Source organism: Dreissena polymorpha, chromosome 1 (genome assembly GCF_020536995.1).
Source record: "Dreissena polymorpha isolate Duluth1 chromosome 1, UMN_Dpol_1.0, whole genome shotgun sequence".
NCBI classification, from domain to species: domain Eukaryota; kingdom Metazoa; phylum Mollusca; class Bivalvia; order Myida; family Dreissenidae; genus Dreissena; species Dreissena polymorpha.
This window is the reverse complement of record NC_068355.1, coordinates 41,991,417-42,008,853: the sequence shown is the minus strand read 5'-3', so window position 1 is coordinate 42,008,853 and position 17,437 is coordinate 41,991,417. Positions and strand designations below refer to the sequence as shown.

Here is a 17,437-nt window from a genome sequence, read left to right as displayed (position 1 = left end):
TGATCCGTGTTTTCAGGAATGAATACACTAATAGTGATCTGTGTTTTCAGGAATGAATACACTTATAGTGATCCATGTTTTCAGGAATGAATACACTAATAGTGATCCATGTTTTCAGGAATGAATACACTAATAGTGATCCGTGTTTTCAGGAATGAATACACTAATAGTGATCCGTGTTTTCAGGAATGAATACACTAATAGTGATCCGTGTTTTCAGGAATGAATACACTAATAGTGATCCGTGTTTTCAGGAATGAATACACTAATAGTGATCCGTGTTTTCAGGAATGAATACACTAATAGTGATCCGTGTTTTCAGGAATGAATACACTAATAGTGATCCATGTTTTCAGGAATGAATACACTAATAGTGATCCGTGTTTTCAGGAATGAATACACTAATAGTGATCCATGTTTTCAGGAGTGAATACACTAATAGTGATCCGTGTTTTCAGGAATGAATACACTAATAGTGATCCATGTTTTCAGGAATGAATACACTAATAGTGATCCGTGTTTTCAGGAATGAATACACTAATAGTGATCCGTGTTTTCAGGAATGAATACACTAATAGTGATCCGTGTTTTCAGGAATGAATACACTAATAGTGATCCATGTTTTCAGGAATGAATACACTAATAGTGATCCATTTTTTCAGGAATGAATACACTAATAGTGATCCATGTTTTCAGGAATGAATACACTAATAGTGATCCGTGTTTTCAGAAATGAATACACTAATAGTGATCCGTGTTTTCAGGAATGAATACACTAATAGTGATCCGTGTTTTCAGGAATGAATACACTAATAGTGATCCGTGTTTTCAGGAATGAATACACTAATAGTGATCCGTGTTTTCAGGAATGAATACACTAATAGTGATCCGTGTTTTCAGGAATTAATACACTAATAGTGATCCGTGTTTTCAGGAATGAATACACTAATAGTGATCCGTGTTTTCAGGAATGAATACACTAATAGTGATGCGTGTTTTCAGGAATGAATACACTAATAGTGATCCGTGTTTTCAGGAATGAATACACTAATAGTGATCTGTGTTTTCAGGAATGAATACACTAATAGTGATCCGTGTTTTCATGAATGAATACACTAATAGTGATCCGTGTTTTCAGGAATGAATACACTAATAGTGATCCGTGTTTTAATATTTCAAAGAACGTTTACACACTACTTCTAATCATAGAGCTGTGTACAGACAACAGGACAGACAAACAAGCTGATTCCAGCATATGCATTTAACAATTTGTTGTACAATATCCTATTAACCCTTCCCAATCAGAAGCTTAGTACAAATGGCTATATGCAACCGGCACAAAACCAGAACAACCTGAGAGTAACTTGCATACTGTTCAAGTTTTATGCTTTTGCCGATTATTAATATCTACGGTTTGAAAATTAAGCTTTTAAAACTTGAATCATTCAAGAAAGATCTTTATTTAGATTTTCTAAGGGACTGCAAAGTAGTAAAAAAGTGCATAAAAAGGGAAAAAGTTAAAGAACCCAACACCCACCATTTCCAAGGACAAAGCTGTAGGTGAGGATATTATTTGTGGCAGTAGCATCAGCGTCTGAGCAGGCCAGTGTAACCACGGCAACCCCAGGGGCCGAGTTCTCCGGAATGCTGCTGCTGTACAAGCTGGAAGGACATGTGGGGGCATTGTCGTTCACGTCAAGGACGTTCAAGGTCAAGGAAAATGTGGCACTCTTTGAATCTGTTTAAAAAAACAAGGCTGTTTAAATAAAAAGAATCTGAAAATGACAACAACAGAAAAAGAGCATTGACAGATTATGCAAGTAATAAAAGAATTTTCATTGTTGAAATGAAAAAAATGTTACTGTAAATCTGCCAATAAACACGTCTTTTTTATGCATGGCTATTCATGGACTTGGTTTTAAAAGTTTGTTGCGTATGTTCCAATCTCAGGAATAAACAGAAATTTAATAAGAAATTAATCAATCCAACAGGTAACTTTAATTTGTTACATTAAAAATGACTGACATGTGAGCCTTGCTCTAAGAAAACAGGGTTAAATGCAAGTGTGTAAAGTGTCATCCCAGATTAGCCTGTGCAGGCCACACAGGCTAATGAGGGACAACACTTTTAGCTTCTATTGTTTATTTACTTACAAGAAAGTCTTTTCTTAGAAAAAAAATTAATAAGGCAGAACGTGTTGTCCCAGATTACCCTGTGTGGACTGCACAGGCTAATCTGGGAAGACACATTACACACATGCATTCCACCCTGTTTTCTCAGAGAGTGACTCATATATCTACCTGGATTAGTCCCTGCATCTTTCGCGAGTATGGTGAAGGACACGGGGTTAGTTGTCATACCCTCCCTGTCCAGATCTCCCACCACCAGCATCTCACCCGTGCTTGGATTTATTGACATGACGTTATGAAAGCCTGTGGGGAATGCCGATATTGAGTACGTGATTGCCCCATCGGGACCATGATCTGAATCTGTTGCAGCCGCTGTGACAACTAGAGTATTGATTGAAGCGTTTTCATTAACTTGGACAGTCTGTGAAGACGTTGCAAACACTGGAGCATTCTCATTGTAGCCCGTGACCTTGATATGTACAGTTGTAGATGCTGTGTGTGTGGCAGCATCGACAGCGTAGGCTATCAATGCATAGCTCTTTGTCGTCTCATAGTCTAGAATTGGGTTCTGAACGGTTATCAAGCCATCAGCCCCTATGGCAAATACAGAACTATTATTCAGTGTGTATGTTAGAACTGCTGTGTCATTGTCTGTTGCTGTGACTTTGGTTATAGAAGTTCCTATGCCAAGATGTTCTGAAACAGAGGCTGAATACACAGCCGGGAAGAAAATGGGCGATACATCGTTTGCATTAGCTATTGTGATTGTGATATCAACTGAGCTGCTCTTAGCAACAGGGTTAGTGCCACTGTCAGTTGCAAATGCTTTTACTTGTATAGTTGGTGGAACCAGCGTGTCAAAATCAAGAATTGTAATGAGGTAGATCTTTCCATTATCTGGATCAATGGAAAATTGGGTGCTTGTGGGATTGAAAGAATATTTAATTGTTTGTTGAGTGTCAGCATCAGAAGCAGTCAGCTGATAGACAGATGATCCTGATGGGATCGTTTCGGAAATAGTAAAAGATATAGAAGGGGCGCCGGTAAATACTGGAGTTTGCTCGTTTATATCCCTGACATCTACTTTAACTGTAGCTGTAGTCGACAATGAGGTAGCGCCTTTGTCTGCCACTTTGATATTAATAACATATGAAGTGGTTAACTCATAATCTAGTGCAGAGTTCAGTTTAAGGACATTGTTAATGTTTGAGAACACTGTAGACCCGACTCCATTGACAGTAATTATCGTATACTCAAGGTCCTTATTCGGCGACGTCTTGTCGGCATCAGTGCACGTAAGTGTGGCAACTGTGTAATCAATTGCAGAATCTTCATTGACAAACACTGCCTGGAAGATAGGACTGCAAGCTGGCTTATTGTCGTTCACATCATTGACATGAACGGTGACAGCAACACTCACAGATCTTGGGGTAGTGTTGGAATCAGAGGCAATGACGGTCAAAGAATGTTGCGTAACAATTTCATGATCAAGGGCAGCCTTGACTGATATCACACCAGTGGTAAGGTCAATACTGAAATAGATGTGAGCGGTCATGCTGTACTTTATCTGTCCATCAACACCATTATCAGCATCACGAGCTTCAACAGTGCCAACACTGGTACCAATGGCAGTGTTTTCATTCACACTAAAGGTGTAAGAAGGATTAATGAAAACTGGGTCAAGCTCATTGACAGGCGTTACAATGACCGTTACAACGGCTGTACTTGACTTGGATCCTGTGAGTCCATTGCTATCCACAGCAACAACCTTCAGCGAGTGAGACGTGGCTGTTTCATAATCCAGGGGCCCATTAGTCTTTATTTCACCTGTTGCAGAGTTGATGGTGAACTGTGTGTAGGTTTCTGAAAAACAATACATTTTTTACATTATGCATTTCAAGAAGTTTTGGTAAAATGAAGTAGAAAAAACAAACTTTAAACATAATTATCACCAATATTTTTTTGCCAGCTACCAAAGTTGGGATACTAAGTGCTTCAAATGTCAAGAATCAATAAAATTACCAAGAATGAACCATAACACTGTGAGGCACCGTATTGCTGTAAATGACTGACATGTCTATTACAAAGGGAATTATTGACAACATGTCATCACAGTGTCGGTTAACCATTAAAATTCAACAAGTCATCACAGTGTCTGTTAAGTATGGAATTTTCAATGTGAAGATCATAAAAAGCTCAGCAGACAAAAAAAATAGACCTAACTGAAACAGTGACTACAGTATTCCCCCTCCCTTAAGGGGTAAAATAATAGCAATTGCTACCAGTATCTGTAATTCTTCAACTTTCATTAATGAATGTGAATGAATTCCAGGGACCAGCCAGACTTACCAAAGAAAGAGTAGGCAACAGTTCCATAATTATTAGTTCCTGGGTCATCCACATCTGTAGCTACCACGGTAACAACAGCTTCATTGGCCAGCCCACCTTCTGTGATTGATTTACTGAGAAGAAAATTGTAAAAAACATTGTTCTTCAGTTATTCTTTTGATTAAACAAGAGCACTACCTTGCGGGTGCAGACCGCTCATCTATTTTCTTTTTAATGGTGAAGGGACTCTCATTTTCAATCACAAAGGAGGGAGGGGTGGAGTGAAGGGGGGTGTATAGTGTGGGGTGTGGACATTTACTACATTATCTTCCCAAAATGCGGAAAAAAATTGCAAATCTAATCATAAATAAAGAAGTTATGGCAATTTTAGCAAAATTTTATAATTTGACCTTGAGAGTCAAGGTCATTCAAAAGTCAAGGTAAAATTCAACTTGCCAGGTACAGTAACCTCATGATAGCATGAAAGTATTTGAAGTTTCAAAGCAATAGCCTTGATACTTTAGAAATAAAGTGGATCGAAACACAAAATTTAACCATATATTCAAAGTTACTAAGTCAAAAAAAGGCCATAATTCCGCAAAAATGACAAACAGAGTTATGCAATTTGTCCTTTTACTGTACCCTTATGATAGTTTGCGAGTGTTCCAAGTATGAAAGCAATATCTATGATACTTTAGGGGTAAAGTGGACCAAAACACAAAACCTAACCAAATTTTCAATTTTCTAAGTATAAAGGGTCCATAATTCTGTCCAAATGCCAGTCAGAGTTACATAACTTTGCCTGCACAGTCCCCTTATGATAGTTAATAAGTGTTGCAAGTATGAAAGCAATAGCTTTGATACTGTAGGAATAAAGTGGACCTAAACACAAAACTTAACAAAATTTTCAATTTTCTAAGTATAAAAAGGGCACATAATTCTGTCAAAATGCCAGTCAGAGTTACATTACTTTGCCTGCAGAGTCCCTTTATGATAGTTAGTAAGTGTTGCAAGTATGAAAGCAATAGCTTTGATACTTAAGGAATAAAATGGACCTAAACACAAAACTTAACCAAAATTTTCAATTTTCTAAGTATAAAAAGGGCACATAATTCTGTCAAAATGCACGCTAGAGTTATCTAACTTTGCCTGCCCAGTCCCCTCATGATAGTAAGTAAGTGTACCAAGTTTGAATGCAATAGCATTGATACTTTCTGAGAAAAGTGGACCTAAACGCAAAACTTAACCGGACGCCAACGCCGACGCCAACGCAGACGCCGACGCCAAGGTGATGACAATAGCTCATAATTTTTTTCCAAAAAATAGATGAGCTAAAAAGAACCATTCTTTGTTGTTTTTTTAACCCATTTTATGCCTAGCGTCTAGAAAAAAGGCCTTGGCAAACAGCGTAGGTCTGCTCTGTTTGCTAAAAGGAATTTTTGTAAGATATTTTCTAAATATAGTAATAAATATACTAGACATCTCTAATTTTGGAAATAAATTGATCCAATTTAGAAGGATGGGAGAGTCTACTAGGCATAAATGGGTTAACAAGAGCTGTAGGGATGCAGTGCTCTTAACGGTACTTCTACTATAATAGTATACTATATATTTATGTATATGTACCCGATAAAACAACATCAAAGACATATCTGAAGATGAATTTCTGCGGTAAATTGAAGGAGTAACATTGAACTTAAAAATGACATTGTAATAATAACATCAAAAAAGCCATGGGATGAAATCTAGTTTTTCTTAATTGAATTAAAATGAAAGTATCTGTGCAATCACAAGCAGTTTGCATTTTATGTACCTATGCACAATAATGTTGCTAAATAACTTCATATAAAATTAAGTTAACTAGGAAGACCTTTTTATTGTAAGTAACAGTAACTTGCACATTAACCTGACCCCAAATCAATCCACACAAGGTCTGTATGCTACCCATATAAAAATGCCAGCAAAATAACTCCATCCGAAATCAAGTAAATAAGCAGAGGCAATGTGACTTTGACTGGACCATACTGGCCTCAAAAGAAATCCCATGCTAAGTCTGTATGTTAGCTACCTTTATACTTTATTTCCGCACAAAACCAGCAACCAAAATTAATTTATTAATGAGACACCATTTTTTTCTAATTTCAGTTACCGTGCACCATGAACTTGACATGTATGAGACGAAACCCAGTCCTGTGCTAAGTATGCTAAAATTGCATCACAGTACCTCTCTTCTTATTAAACTTATGAAGCAGAAGCAGTTATTTTCGCAACAATGACCTCAGCCCAACTAGCTCCAACTACAATCTCTATGCAAGGCTGCTATATCCACATTTTGGGCAAGAAATGACAATGCAGACCTAAAATTATTTAACCGGAAACCTCATTTGGTGACTGCTGATATATAGACAATCTGACCCTTCATATATATATGAGCTTTGTTCTGAGAAAATTTGGCTTAATGCATGTACATAAAGTGTCGTTCCAGACTAGGCTTATCAGGGACAACAATTTTTGCCTTAACTAAATTTCCTTTAAATGAAAAAAACAATAAAAGAATAAAGTGTCATTCCTGATAAGCCTGCGTTAAGCCCTGTTTTCCCAGAATGAAGCCCATATAATGATCACCTGTATGTTTTGGGATTGAACACTGGCATGTTGTCATTGACATCCTGAACTGTCAAGGTCACCGTTGTATTGGCATTATTTGTGCCATCTGAGGCTCGTATCTGTAGCGAGTACAAAGTCTGGGTCTCGCGATCAAGGGTACCAGCAAGGAGCACCTGGCCCGTGGATTGGTCCAGCGTGAAACCCACAGGGGTCGTGACCCAGCTGTACCTAACGGTTTCACCTCTATCTGCGTCTGTTGCTGTCACGGTAATGATTTCACTGCCTAGGTCTAGATCCTCCAGTTTAATGACTGCATAGGTGGCTGGTATAGACACAGAGTCAATGCATAATAAAACAACTCTGTACCAACAGTCTAAACTGACTGCATTTAAGGTTGCAAAAAACAAAGAAAAGGCATACTATACAATGAATAAAACAGCATAAACTGACTACATATTTGGGTGGTATCAAAACAGAGGAAATGCATAACATAACAATGAATAAAACAGCATAAACTGACTGCATAAATGGCTGGTATCAAAACAGAGGAAATGCATAACATAACTATGAATGAAACGGTCTGAACTGACTGCATATGTGGCTGGTATCAAAACAGAGGAAATGCATAACATAACTATGAATGAAACGGTCTGAACTGACTGCATATGTGGCTGGTATCAAAACAGAGGAAATGCATAACATAACTATGAATGAAACGGTCTGAACTGACTGCATATGTGGCTGGTATCAAAACAGAGGAAATGCATAACATAACTATGAATGAAACGGTCCGAACTGACTGCATATGTGGCTGGTATCAAAACAGAGGAAATGCATAACAGAACTATGAATGAAACGGTCTGAACTGACTGCATATGTGGCTGGTATCAAAACAGAGGAAATGCATAACAGAACTATGAATGAAACGGTCTGAACTGACTGCATATGTGGCTGGTATCAAAACAGAGGAAATGCATAACAGAACTATGAATGAAACGGTCTGAACTGACTGCATATGTGGCTGGTATCAAAACAGAGGAAATGGATAACATTACTATGAATGAAACGGTACGAACTGACTGCATATGTGGCTGGTATCAAAACAGAGGAAATGCATAACATAACTATGAATGAAACGGTCTGAACTGACTGCATATGTGGCTGGTATCAAAACAGAGGAAATGCATAACATAACTATGAATGAAACGGTCTGAACTGACTGCATATGTGGCTGGTATCAAAACAGAGGAAATGCATAACATAACTATGAATGAAACGGTCCGAACTGACTGCATATGTGGCTGGTATCAAAACAGAGGAAATGCATAACAGAACTATGAATGAAACGGTCTGAACTGACTGCATATGTGGCTGGTATCAAAACAGAGGAAATGCATAACAGAACTATGAATGAAACGGTCTGAACTGACTGCATATGTGGCTGGTATCAAAACAGAGGAAATGCATAACATAACTATGAATGAAACGGTCTGAACTGACTGCATATAAGGCAGTTGTCCCAATAGGTAATGCATTACAGCACAAACAATGAATAAGTCTAAACTTAATCCATTTTTAGCATAACAATGCATAAAAAATGACCCAAACAAATACAAGTGATTATATATAAATGTATTTACAATTTGTAAAAAAAGTTGTTACCATGTATTATATCAAGATTGAACTAATATTACACTTACAACTTTTCTGTCCGTTTTTTAGTTTCACAATATTATTATCACATGCATACTTATTACATAGAACCCTCTCTAAAATACATTCCTGCATATATAATACTATATATTCTAGTCAACTTATAAAACAAAACATCACAAGAGAAATCTACCTGGGGTAAAAACAGGAGTATGCTCATTGACAGGTCTCACAATCACATTTCCATTCACTTCAATTTTGTTGGTGCCATCTGATATTTCAATGACCAGGTTGAATTCTGTTTGTGTGACAGTTTCATAGTCAATTGGGGCTCTCAACTGTAGATAAAATCCCAAGTAAATATCATTAACAGTATCTGAGCTATGTTAAGAAAATTAGGGAACAAGAAAAGGAGGCATAATTCTGTAAAATACAAAAAAGCTTTGAGGATGGGTGGAGACATAGACAGTTAAGAACTAAAGATACAACATTATTTTTATAAATTTGAAGTACAGAAATCTGACAGTTTTATAAAAACAATGGAACTAATGAACATCTTAAACAAAGATTTAAATAAGGACCATTTATATTTTTTTAAACATAACAGAATAACATGCAACCAGTTTTGGGGCCACTTTCCCTGGTTGAGACAACATTGATTACGTGGTTCAAGATTCCATAGTTTTTTAAGCATTGAATCTATGCCATCATTTGTCGACACCAAAATATGGTCACCAAAGGTTAATTACACAACCTTGAAACATACCTGTAAATGTGTTCCAACTATCTGAAAGTAGGTTAAAGCTCAATTTGTTGTAATCACGTAATTCAAGTTATCGCCATCAGCATCAGAACAATTAAAGGTAAACAAAATATCGTTTGCATTGCCTGGTTCCGCAAAACTCTTTGTAAAGGACATTGCAGAAATACAGGTTGGGGTATTGTCATTGGCTCCTAAAACAGTAATGGTGACATCAGCTGTATCAGTTCCCCCGCCCTCCTCCTCTGACACTCTGACCTTCAACGAGTATGAAGGATTAGTCTCCCTGTCTAGTGTGCCGGAAAGAATTATCTTCCCGCTGCTGGAATCTAAGAGAAACTTGTTCCCAGTGTTTCCAGATATTATTGAATACGTCAATTTTCCATACTTGCTGGTTGCTAGATCAGGATCTGTGGCAACCACTGTAACAACGACATCTCCAATTGAAGACGTGCTCTCAGTAATGTTAGCAGCATATGGGTCGAGCTGGAATTGAGGTCCTCCCTCATTAACGTCAGTGACTGATATGTCAACGTCAATAATGGTGGAGAGCTGTCCATCCGACACTGTGATCTTCAGGTTATATGAGGCATGTGTCTCGTAATCTAACGCGGCTGAAATTGAAAAAATACCAATTTAACTGCATCTTATATTACCGTTATATTAAATAAATTTAGTGAAGTAAATACAAATGTTAAAGCTACTCCAATGATATATCTTTTTTTATTGTGTTGAATATACCTAAAAAATTAAAACAAAACATTATTTTATTTTCCTTGTTAAATACAAACATATGATGGCAACAAAACATTTAAGTGAAATTTCATTTTTAAAGTTGTATAATTTAGACAGGTGATCCATCTTTAAAATAAGACACTAACCTGATAGAACAAGTTTTGGTGTTGCGCCAGCATCATCAATGCTGAATCGATTCACAGGGGACTGACTGGTGATATTATAGGTCAAGGTCGAACTGTCAGCATCCACACAATTGAAGTTGGACACAAGGGTGTAATTCAGGGCTGAAACATTTCATCCAGCTATGTCACTTAACCCTATACCACGCAAATACCCACTTTGACGTGTTTGCAGTCCTTAAGAAAATCAATTTAATTAAAAACCTGTGTTACTTTATTCAAGTTCTAAAGCCTTCATTTCCAACCGTAAGATATTGATAAGCAGCAAACAGCATACAACTTGAACAGACTGCGAGTCACTTGCTTGATGTCCTGGTTTTATATGGGTTGCATATACCGTAGCCATTTGAAGTTTGCTTCTCACCAAGAAAGGGTTAACAAGCCAACCATTCTAAGATATATACAAATGTATGAGTATAAATAAACAGACATTTAAATTTATATTTGCAGTTTTTTCATTGGGACACAGTAATTCTTTAGGTAAAATAAAGACTGCTTGATCCAACATTGCTTAAATGTTTCTAGGGCATTCAATTAAAACATTACAAAGCATCGTAATTAATGAATTAATATTATGCTTTTATGTGATTATGGACATACCTGAGAGAGAAAAATCAATCGCTGTTCACAAATGAAAAAAAAACAGTAAAATTATCGAAAATATTCACTGTTTCAGTGTGGAATGACATCCTTGTTGATATTATGTAAATAAACTGTAAAAAAACCACACAGTGAAAATATAAATGGTTGATTTTCAGTAGATTTTCCAAGTTTAAGATCATGAAAGATAAATATTTTTTTAATGAAAATATCAATTTCCCTGATCAGCTGTGAATAAAAATCAATCAAAATGTAAACAATCCAGTACTAAATCTTACAGTAGTTGAGGTTACTAAGTTTTTCTAAGATTTGACCTTTTGACCTAGTTTTTGGACATCTCGCATCAAGATAAAAACTCCAAACTCTGTGTAGATATTGTTTAGATATGCATTCTGACCGATTTCATCAAGTTTGAGCCATATAAGTGGCATCTGGTGTTAACAAGCCAAAATAAATTACAACGCACAATCAGCACCAAAACAACATAGGACTTAGCTAGGGTGATTCTAAAAGGCGAGTTATATGTGTGAAAATATGTGTAAGCTAAATCAGTGACAATTCCCTGTATTTTCTGGTATGGATTTCACATGGTAAGTGACCATTACTTGTATTTTCTGGTATGGATATCACATGGTAAGTTGGCGTACAGGATGGTCTCACATCGTTCACATTGGTCACGTTCACAGTTATACTGCCTCTGCCCTGAAAACAGAATGACGTTATGTTAGAACAAATAACCATTTTGAATATTTGAATACAGTAAGGCGTTGCTTATGAAGAGCAAAAGATTTTGGAATAATCAAATAATATTTATCCATGACCAATCTTTCTTAAAAATCGCCCTATCCCTAAAAATATAAATATTAAACACGTTTTGAAGAAATGATCATATTATAAAACACAAAAGTATCAGGGACACAATTGCAGTCAATGTAAAACTATTTTCTGAGATCTTTTTTCCCCTGAAAATAATAGGGTTTTTAACAGAATTAATACCCAAGCAAGTACAATGTGACCCATTTTACAAGATAAAAGCAAATATACTTATCTTGTGTAACTACAAAATTAACATTTTTGTGCACGCTTGCTAACTCAATTGGTAGAGTCCGAGGATTGCGGGTTCGATCCCTGGCTGGGTCACATTAAGCACGAGGGCATGAGTAATACAATCCTTTCTACAGCCATTCTCACTCTACTATTGATTCAGCAGGGCAGTTGTCAGTTACTGACATATGTATGGGCAATAAGTTGATAAGAAAAAACTTACGCAAAAAAAATGTCAGTTGATAAACTGGCTGATGTGATATAACTGAAATAATGTTGAGCAAAATACCAAAATAAACAAACAAAACAAAACAAATTACGTACCTCTGCATTTGCCCCATCTCTTGCTAAGACTTCAATCACATACTGCTTCGTATTTTCAAAGTCCAGCTCTTCTATCAAATGGATGGCTCCTGAAGACTGGTCAATGGAGAACTTGTCTAGAGCTGAAACATTATTATTTTAATAAATAAAATTGGAACAGAGTTATTAAAGTAAGTAGAAGACACTTCTGAAGAAAATCATTACATGTTTATAAAAGAATTATAAGCATAGATTTCATTTCTTACATTTTGCAAAATCTAAGAATAATCCAATGGAAGCAAGAATGCATTGCCCTCACCACAACGCCCGTCACCACATATAATTGGTATAATGAGTTATTTAAGATTCTATAATTATTATCAGTTAACACTGACAGATATTTGTTACAAGTAATTATATTAGATTTTACAATAAAAAAAGCAATGCAGATAAAATGTTGATGAATAGAAAACTTAAATTTATGTTATGAATACATGGTACCCGAAAATCAACAAAATTTAAGTGAAATGCAATTACAAATAATTTTCTTTTGTATGTTTGAACATTCATTCATGCATTTAAAACATGTACACTGTTAGGACATCCCATTTCTGTGCGCAGTTTTGTTCAGCTGACATCTAAACGCGATGGTATTGGCTTAGACTTGTTGGTTGCAAATTTAATTTAAGTAAAAATTTGGTGAATGTAACCATCATAAGATAGCTAATACTCCATTTCTTGTTAATATGATGCTTTAAGGTATAGAAAATAAAATATTGGCATTGAAATCGCATATTCGCATAGTAATATCAGGAACATTTGAATGCAGTCTTCAACACCATGCCATAAAAAAGTGATACATGGTTTCATTGTTTTTTTTTAAGAATGACTCACTTTGACATCCTACAATCAATGTATGGGTCAGGGCTTAACATGATTGGCAAGTTACTAACAGTACAAATCTCTATCTTGAAAAAAATGGACGCTAAAGTTTTAAAATGAAACAGGTGCTGAATTCTGAATCCATGCTTACTAGAGGTTATCTCATAGCTGACAATATTGTCCGGGGCAGTGTCATTATCACTGGCAGTGAACTTAAAGAGACTTTTCCCCACTGCCTCATTTTCCAGGACGTTCGCTACCTGGCCGGCGGTGAATGTGGGCGTGTACTCGTTCACATGGGTCACATCAATGACCACTGGGATAGCTAGGCTGGTCTTGCCATCTGTAACCTTGACATTCAGCTCAAAATGCTTGTCACCAGTGTCATAGTCCAAGACTGAAATATAACAGGAATTTCAATAGATGAATCTGAAAGTGAACAAGTTGAATGCATGATCATCTGCCAGCAAGAAAATGAGTTTCAGTTACACGCACCATTACATATAGAATTAATAAACTGTTAATAGTTTCTTTAAAAAGTATTATTAAAATGTAATGTAAAAGCTTTTGATACTTGAGTCTATAAAATGTGTTATAATATGCATATATAACTAGTAAACTCTGTAAGATATGAAGTTGGATCCCTCGACCTTCATATACCTATTTAGGAGGCAAATAAAATATATTGAACAAAAAAACATAAAATAAGTAATATATAACATAATAATAATAATTAAATTCTGTCATAATAACATGTAATAATACTTGAATTACAACTTCATTACAGAAAGCAACATGGTTTAATTATTTGTGATGAAAATAATTTGTTTTAATCACTAATAAGATATTTTTCAGAAGTTCACATTTCTATATAATTTAAAAACAAACGGAAGATTAGACTTTCATAAAGAAAGTTTAAAGACATTTGATAATAAATGATTTTTTTAATACAAACATATTAATAACAAAAGAACTGAAGATCAAACATAGACACCAAATTAATAAATCTGTATTTCCTTCAACAATTAAATAATTTTTAAGAAGCATATAAATTATTGGCAATCTATTGAAAATTAACCACATTACACAAACAAGTATTGTCATTTGTACATTCCACCGATATTTTTTTCTTTATGTTACTTACCAGAGGAAACAGTAATGGCTCCTGTATTGTTGTTGATGGCAAAATGATTGGCAGGGTTGGTTGAAGGCTCAATGGTGAAAGACAGCGTATCCACGGCATCTGCGTCAGTGCAGGCAATGGTCTCTACCTACAAAAATGGATTGCATACCGGTACTGTGAAGAACAATCCTTCAGCATTTGTATATTTGATTCTATCTAGGCCCACACAGTCTCATAATGTGAAATTCAGAATACAATGTAATTAGAAAGCTCCAGACAGGATCTTTGTGTTAGAATCTTATATTTGATTTGAACCTTCATATGTAACCATGACCTTGGACAAAGAATTGACCCTGTAACCAGTCTGGTTATTGAGTGCTACACACCATCTTGCTAAAGTATTTCTGCCAGATTATTTGAAAATTATGATATGATGGATAAGGATAAATGTTCTAAAATCTAATATTATAATGATAATTAATTTGAAAATGATCTAATTTTTAAGCATTTAAGTATTTTTCATCTTACCAGTGTTGATAAGCTGACTGTTTCTAAAACAGTCCGATAGTAGTAGTAACTGGAGCATGTTGGTAACTCATCGCTGACATCTTGGACATTAATGGTAATTACAGACTCAGCAGTTTTCTGATTGGTTGTGGCGCTATCTGCAGCTTGTATGGTAAGGCTGTAGATTTTCTTAGTTTCGAAATTAAGACTCTTTGCCAGTCGGAGTTTCCCACTGTTTTTGTCAAGGATGAAATTGCCATCAGAATTGTCTGCTTCAAAAGTAGAATATAACGATTAAGTTATTAATCTTCCATTATGAATCTCTTACACAAAAAATAATCTTTAACACTTTAAAGGAAATTTTTAATACATAATAAAAATGAGTAAATCACACAATTTTCCACTATTCTTATAAAGACTTATGCTTCAGAATTGTCTGATTCAACAAGAGAACAGGAGAATAAATTCAAAACTCTTCAGTAAGTGATGGCAGCATTCATTTAACAACTCTTCAATAACATATTTAACAATTCAAATGGATGTTTACATTTGTATTATATACAAATGGAACTCAATTGAATACTTGTGTGAAATTTTGGAATAAATGCAAAACCATTGAAAGTACAAAATCCATCACTTCAGGTAATTTCTCACCATTTTCATCAAACTCAAATAAAAATGTGCTAAACAACAGAATTCAAGATTGTACCTGATATTGAAAAACTGATTTCTCCATCGATGCCGGTGTCATTATCACTTGCTTGAAATGTAGCTATCAATGCATTCACAGCTGCACTTTCACCCACCTCATAACAGAAACATTTATTTTACAAATTTGATTTTCCAATTTTCTAATGTACTTTGCTTCAATTAAAATTGTGTAACCCACACATGAATCGTTCATGTTACTGAGCTTACACTATTTTTGTATACACACAAAAATGTTTACCGGGTAATTTGCAAGATCAAATCAATATTTTTTATAAGATTTCAAATGTGTTAACTAAAACATAATTTTGTCATATTCATGATATGTTATATGTTTATAAAAAGAAACAAAAAGAGTCATAATTGTTTATAGTTTTAAAGCCATGTATACCATAGAAATTTTTCCCAAATACAAATAAAATGTTAAAGAATTTTTCAGATTTGTTCATACTACACATATGAAGCATGGACACAATTTTTATTCTTAAACGAACAAAAGTAAACAGGGTAGTTTTGGCATAACCTGTTCATAATGAATTTCAGTAGACAATAATTTATCAATTTGATTTAAACTCTTTGTTTATTGTTAAGTGTAGGTTTAAGAATGTGAATAATAATTATGACCTTGAAATCATATATACTTCCTTATAATGAATTCTAATCCATACATAAATGGAAATGATCGCATTAAACTTAGATTATGATATTTATGTTGTGGACAACATGACTGTACATGAGGAACCTTGGATATTTTTCTTACATTCTTCATAAAATAACATTTTGTGGCTCGTGTTCAACATTAAACATTATATGTTTAATTCCCATATTGCTTCTTACATTGAAGGTAGTTCCACCAGTAATCACAGGGGTGAACTCATTCACAGTTGTCACAGTAACGAGGACGGTTGCCGTGCTAGATCTTGACCCATCAGATACCTTGACAACAAGGTTGTAAGTGGAGGCCTCATTGTTATCAAGGTCAATCACCCCTGGAATAAATATGAATTAACATTTACTTAGGAAATCATTTTTTTATTATATGTGAATTATGAATCAACTGTTCTCACAAGAGTTTTATATTGCTCTTTTTTGGTTATTTGGTAATTTAAGCAAAAATCTATTCTTTGTCTATAGAAAGGTCCGCAATTACATGTTATGTTTAAAAAAAAAAAGGAAGTTAAATTGGTATATTTGATTAACTGATAACACTTGCTGGACAGTTTAGCCACGTCTGGTAGATTTTGTTGCCATGGGCACTTCTAAATAAGGAAGATGGTCAATGAAACAGAAATAGTCTAATAAAACCACTTGATTAAATTTGGTGTTTGTACCAGTAGTTCAATATCACCGCACCTTGTGCCTATTTATGGAATTGGCACAACTGAAGACTGTTGTTAAAGCTGTGATTACACACCTTTTAAGTTTATCTTATTTCGAGTGGTTGTATCAAACTCAAACTTGGCAGAATATGTATCCGGAGAGCTCGAGGTTTCTAGAGAATATACCAAGATGGCTGGAGTAATATCTCCGTCTGTGGCCGTTACCTCAGTTACTGAAGAACCTGCAAAAATCATCAGAAATCTTGTTGACAAATTCTAGCTCAATTAATCTACATTCACAGCAAATTGAGACTGCCAAAAAACAGTTAATCATGCTTCTATTGGAGACTTCTTGTGTGGTGTTAGGTGTAAAACATGCACAACATACGTCCCGAATAGTCCGGGATTGTCCCGGAAATGAAGAATGTGTCCTGCAGCCCCGGAAATCTGTCAAATGTCCAGGATTTTACAAAACCCATATGTACATGTACCTTATCTTAGACTTAACTGCACCAGGAATCTGTGTTCCCATTTATCCGCAGCGTCTTCATTGCAAT

The 17,437-nt window shown here is 35.3% G+C and overlaps 2 protein-coding genes across 2 annotated transcripts in view; both read right to left on the bottom strand.

Annotated features, from left to right (window-relative positions):
* LOC127878009 (protocadherin Fat 4-like) overlaps window positions 1-7,261 on the bottom strand; it is a 59,337-nt gene extending 52,076 nt beyond the window's left edge. The window contains exons 1-4 of the mRNA XM_052424373.1: window positions 7,083-7,261; window positions 4,479-4,591; window positions 2,301-3,992; window positions 1,538-1,738 (exon numbers count right to left, since the gene is read on the bottom strand). Coding sequence (XP_052280333.1) covers window positions 1,538-1,738; window positions 2,301-3,992; window positions 4,479-4,591; window positions 7,083-7,111 — 2,035 coding nt within the window. The 5' untranslated portion in view covers window positions 7,112-7,261. The remainder of the gene's footprint in view (window positions 1-1,537; window positions 1,739-2,300; window positions 3,993-4,478; window positions 4,592-7,082) is intronic.
* Window positions 7,262-8,910: 1,649 nt separating this feature from the next.
* The window catches only part of LOC127869953 (protocadherin Fat 4-like), a 45,952-nt gene continuing 37,425 nt past the window's right edge, over window positions 8,911-17,437 (bottom strand). Inside the window, exons 16-26 of the mRNA XM_052412647.1 lie at window positions 16,976-17,122; window positions 16,399-16,550; window positions 15,563-15,659; window positions 14,875-15,125; window positions 14,368-14,494; window positions 13,375-13,620; window positions 12,363-12,484; window positions 11,600-11,696; window positions 10,359-10,499; window positions 9,484-10,091; window positions 8,911-9,055 (exon numbers count right to left, since the gene is read on the bottom strand). Of these exons, the coding sequence (XP_052268607.1) occupies window positions 9,523-10,091; window positions 10,359-10,499; window positions 11,600-11,696; window positions 12,363-12,484; window positions 13,375-13,620; window positions 14,368-14,494; window positions 14,875-15,125; window positions 15,563-15,659; window positions 16,399-16,550; window positions 16,976-17,122 (1,949 nt within the window). The 3' untranslated portion in view covers window positions 8,911-9,055; window positions 9,484-9,522. The remainder of the gene's footprint in view (window positions 9,056-9,483; window positions 10,092-10,358; window positions 10,500-11,599; window positions 11,697-12,362; window positions 12,485-13,374; window positions 13,621-14,367; window positions 14,495-14,874; window positions 15,126-15,562; window positions 15,660-16,398; window positions 16,551-16,975; window positions 17,123-17,437) is intronic.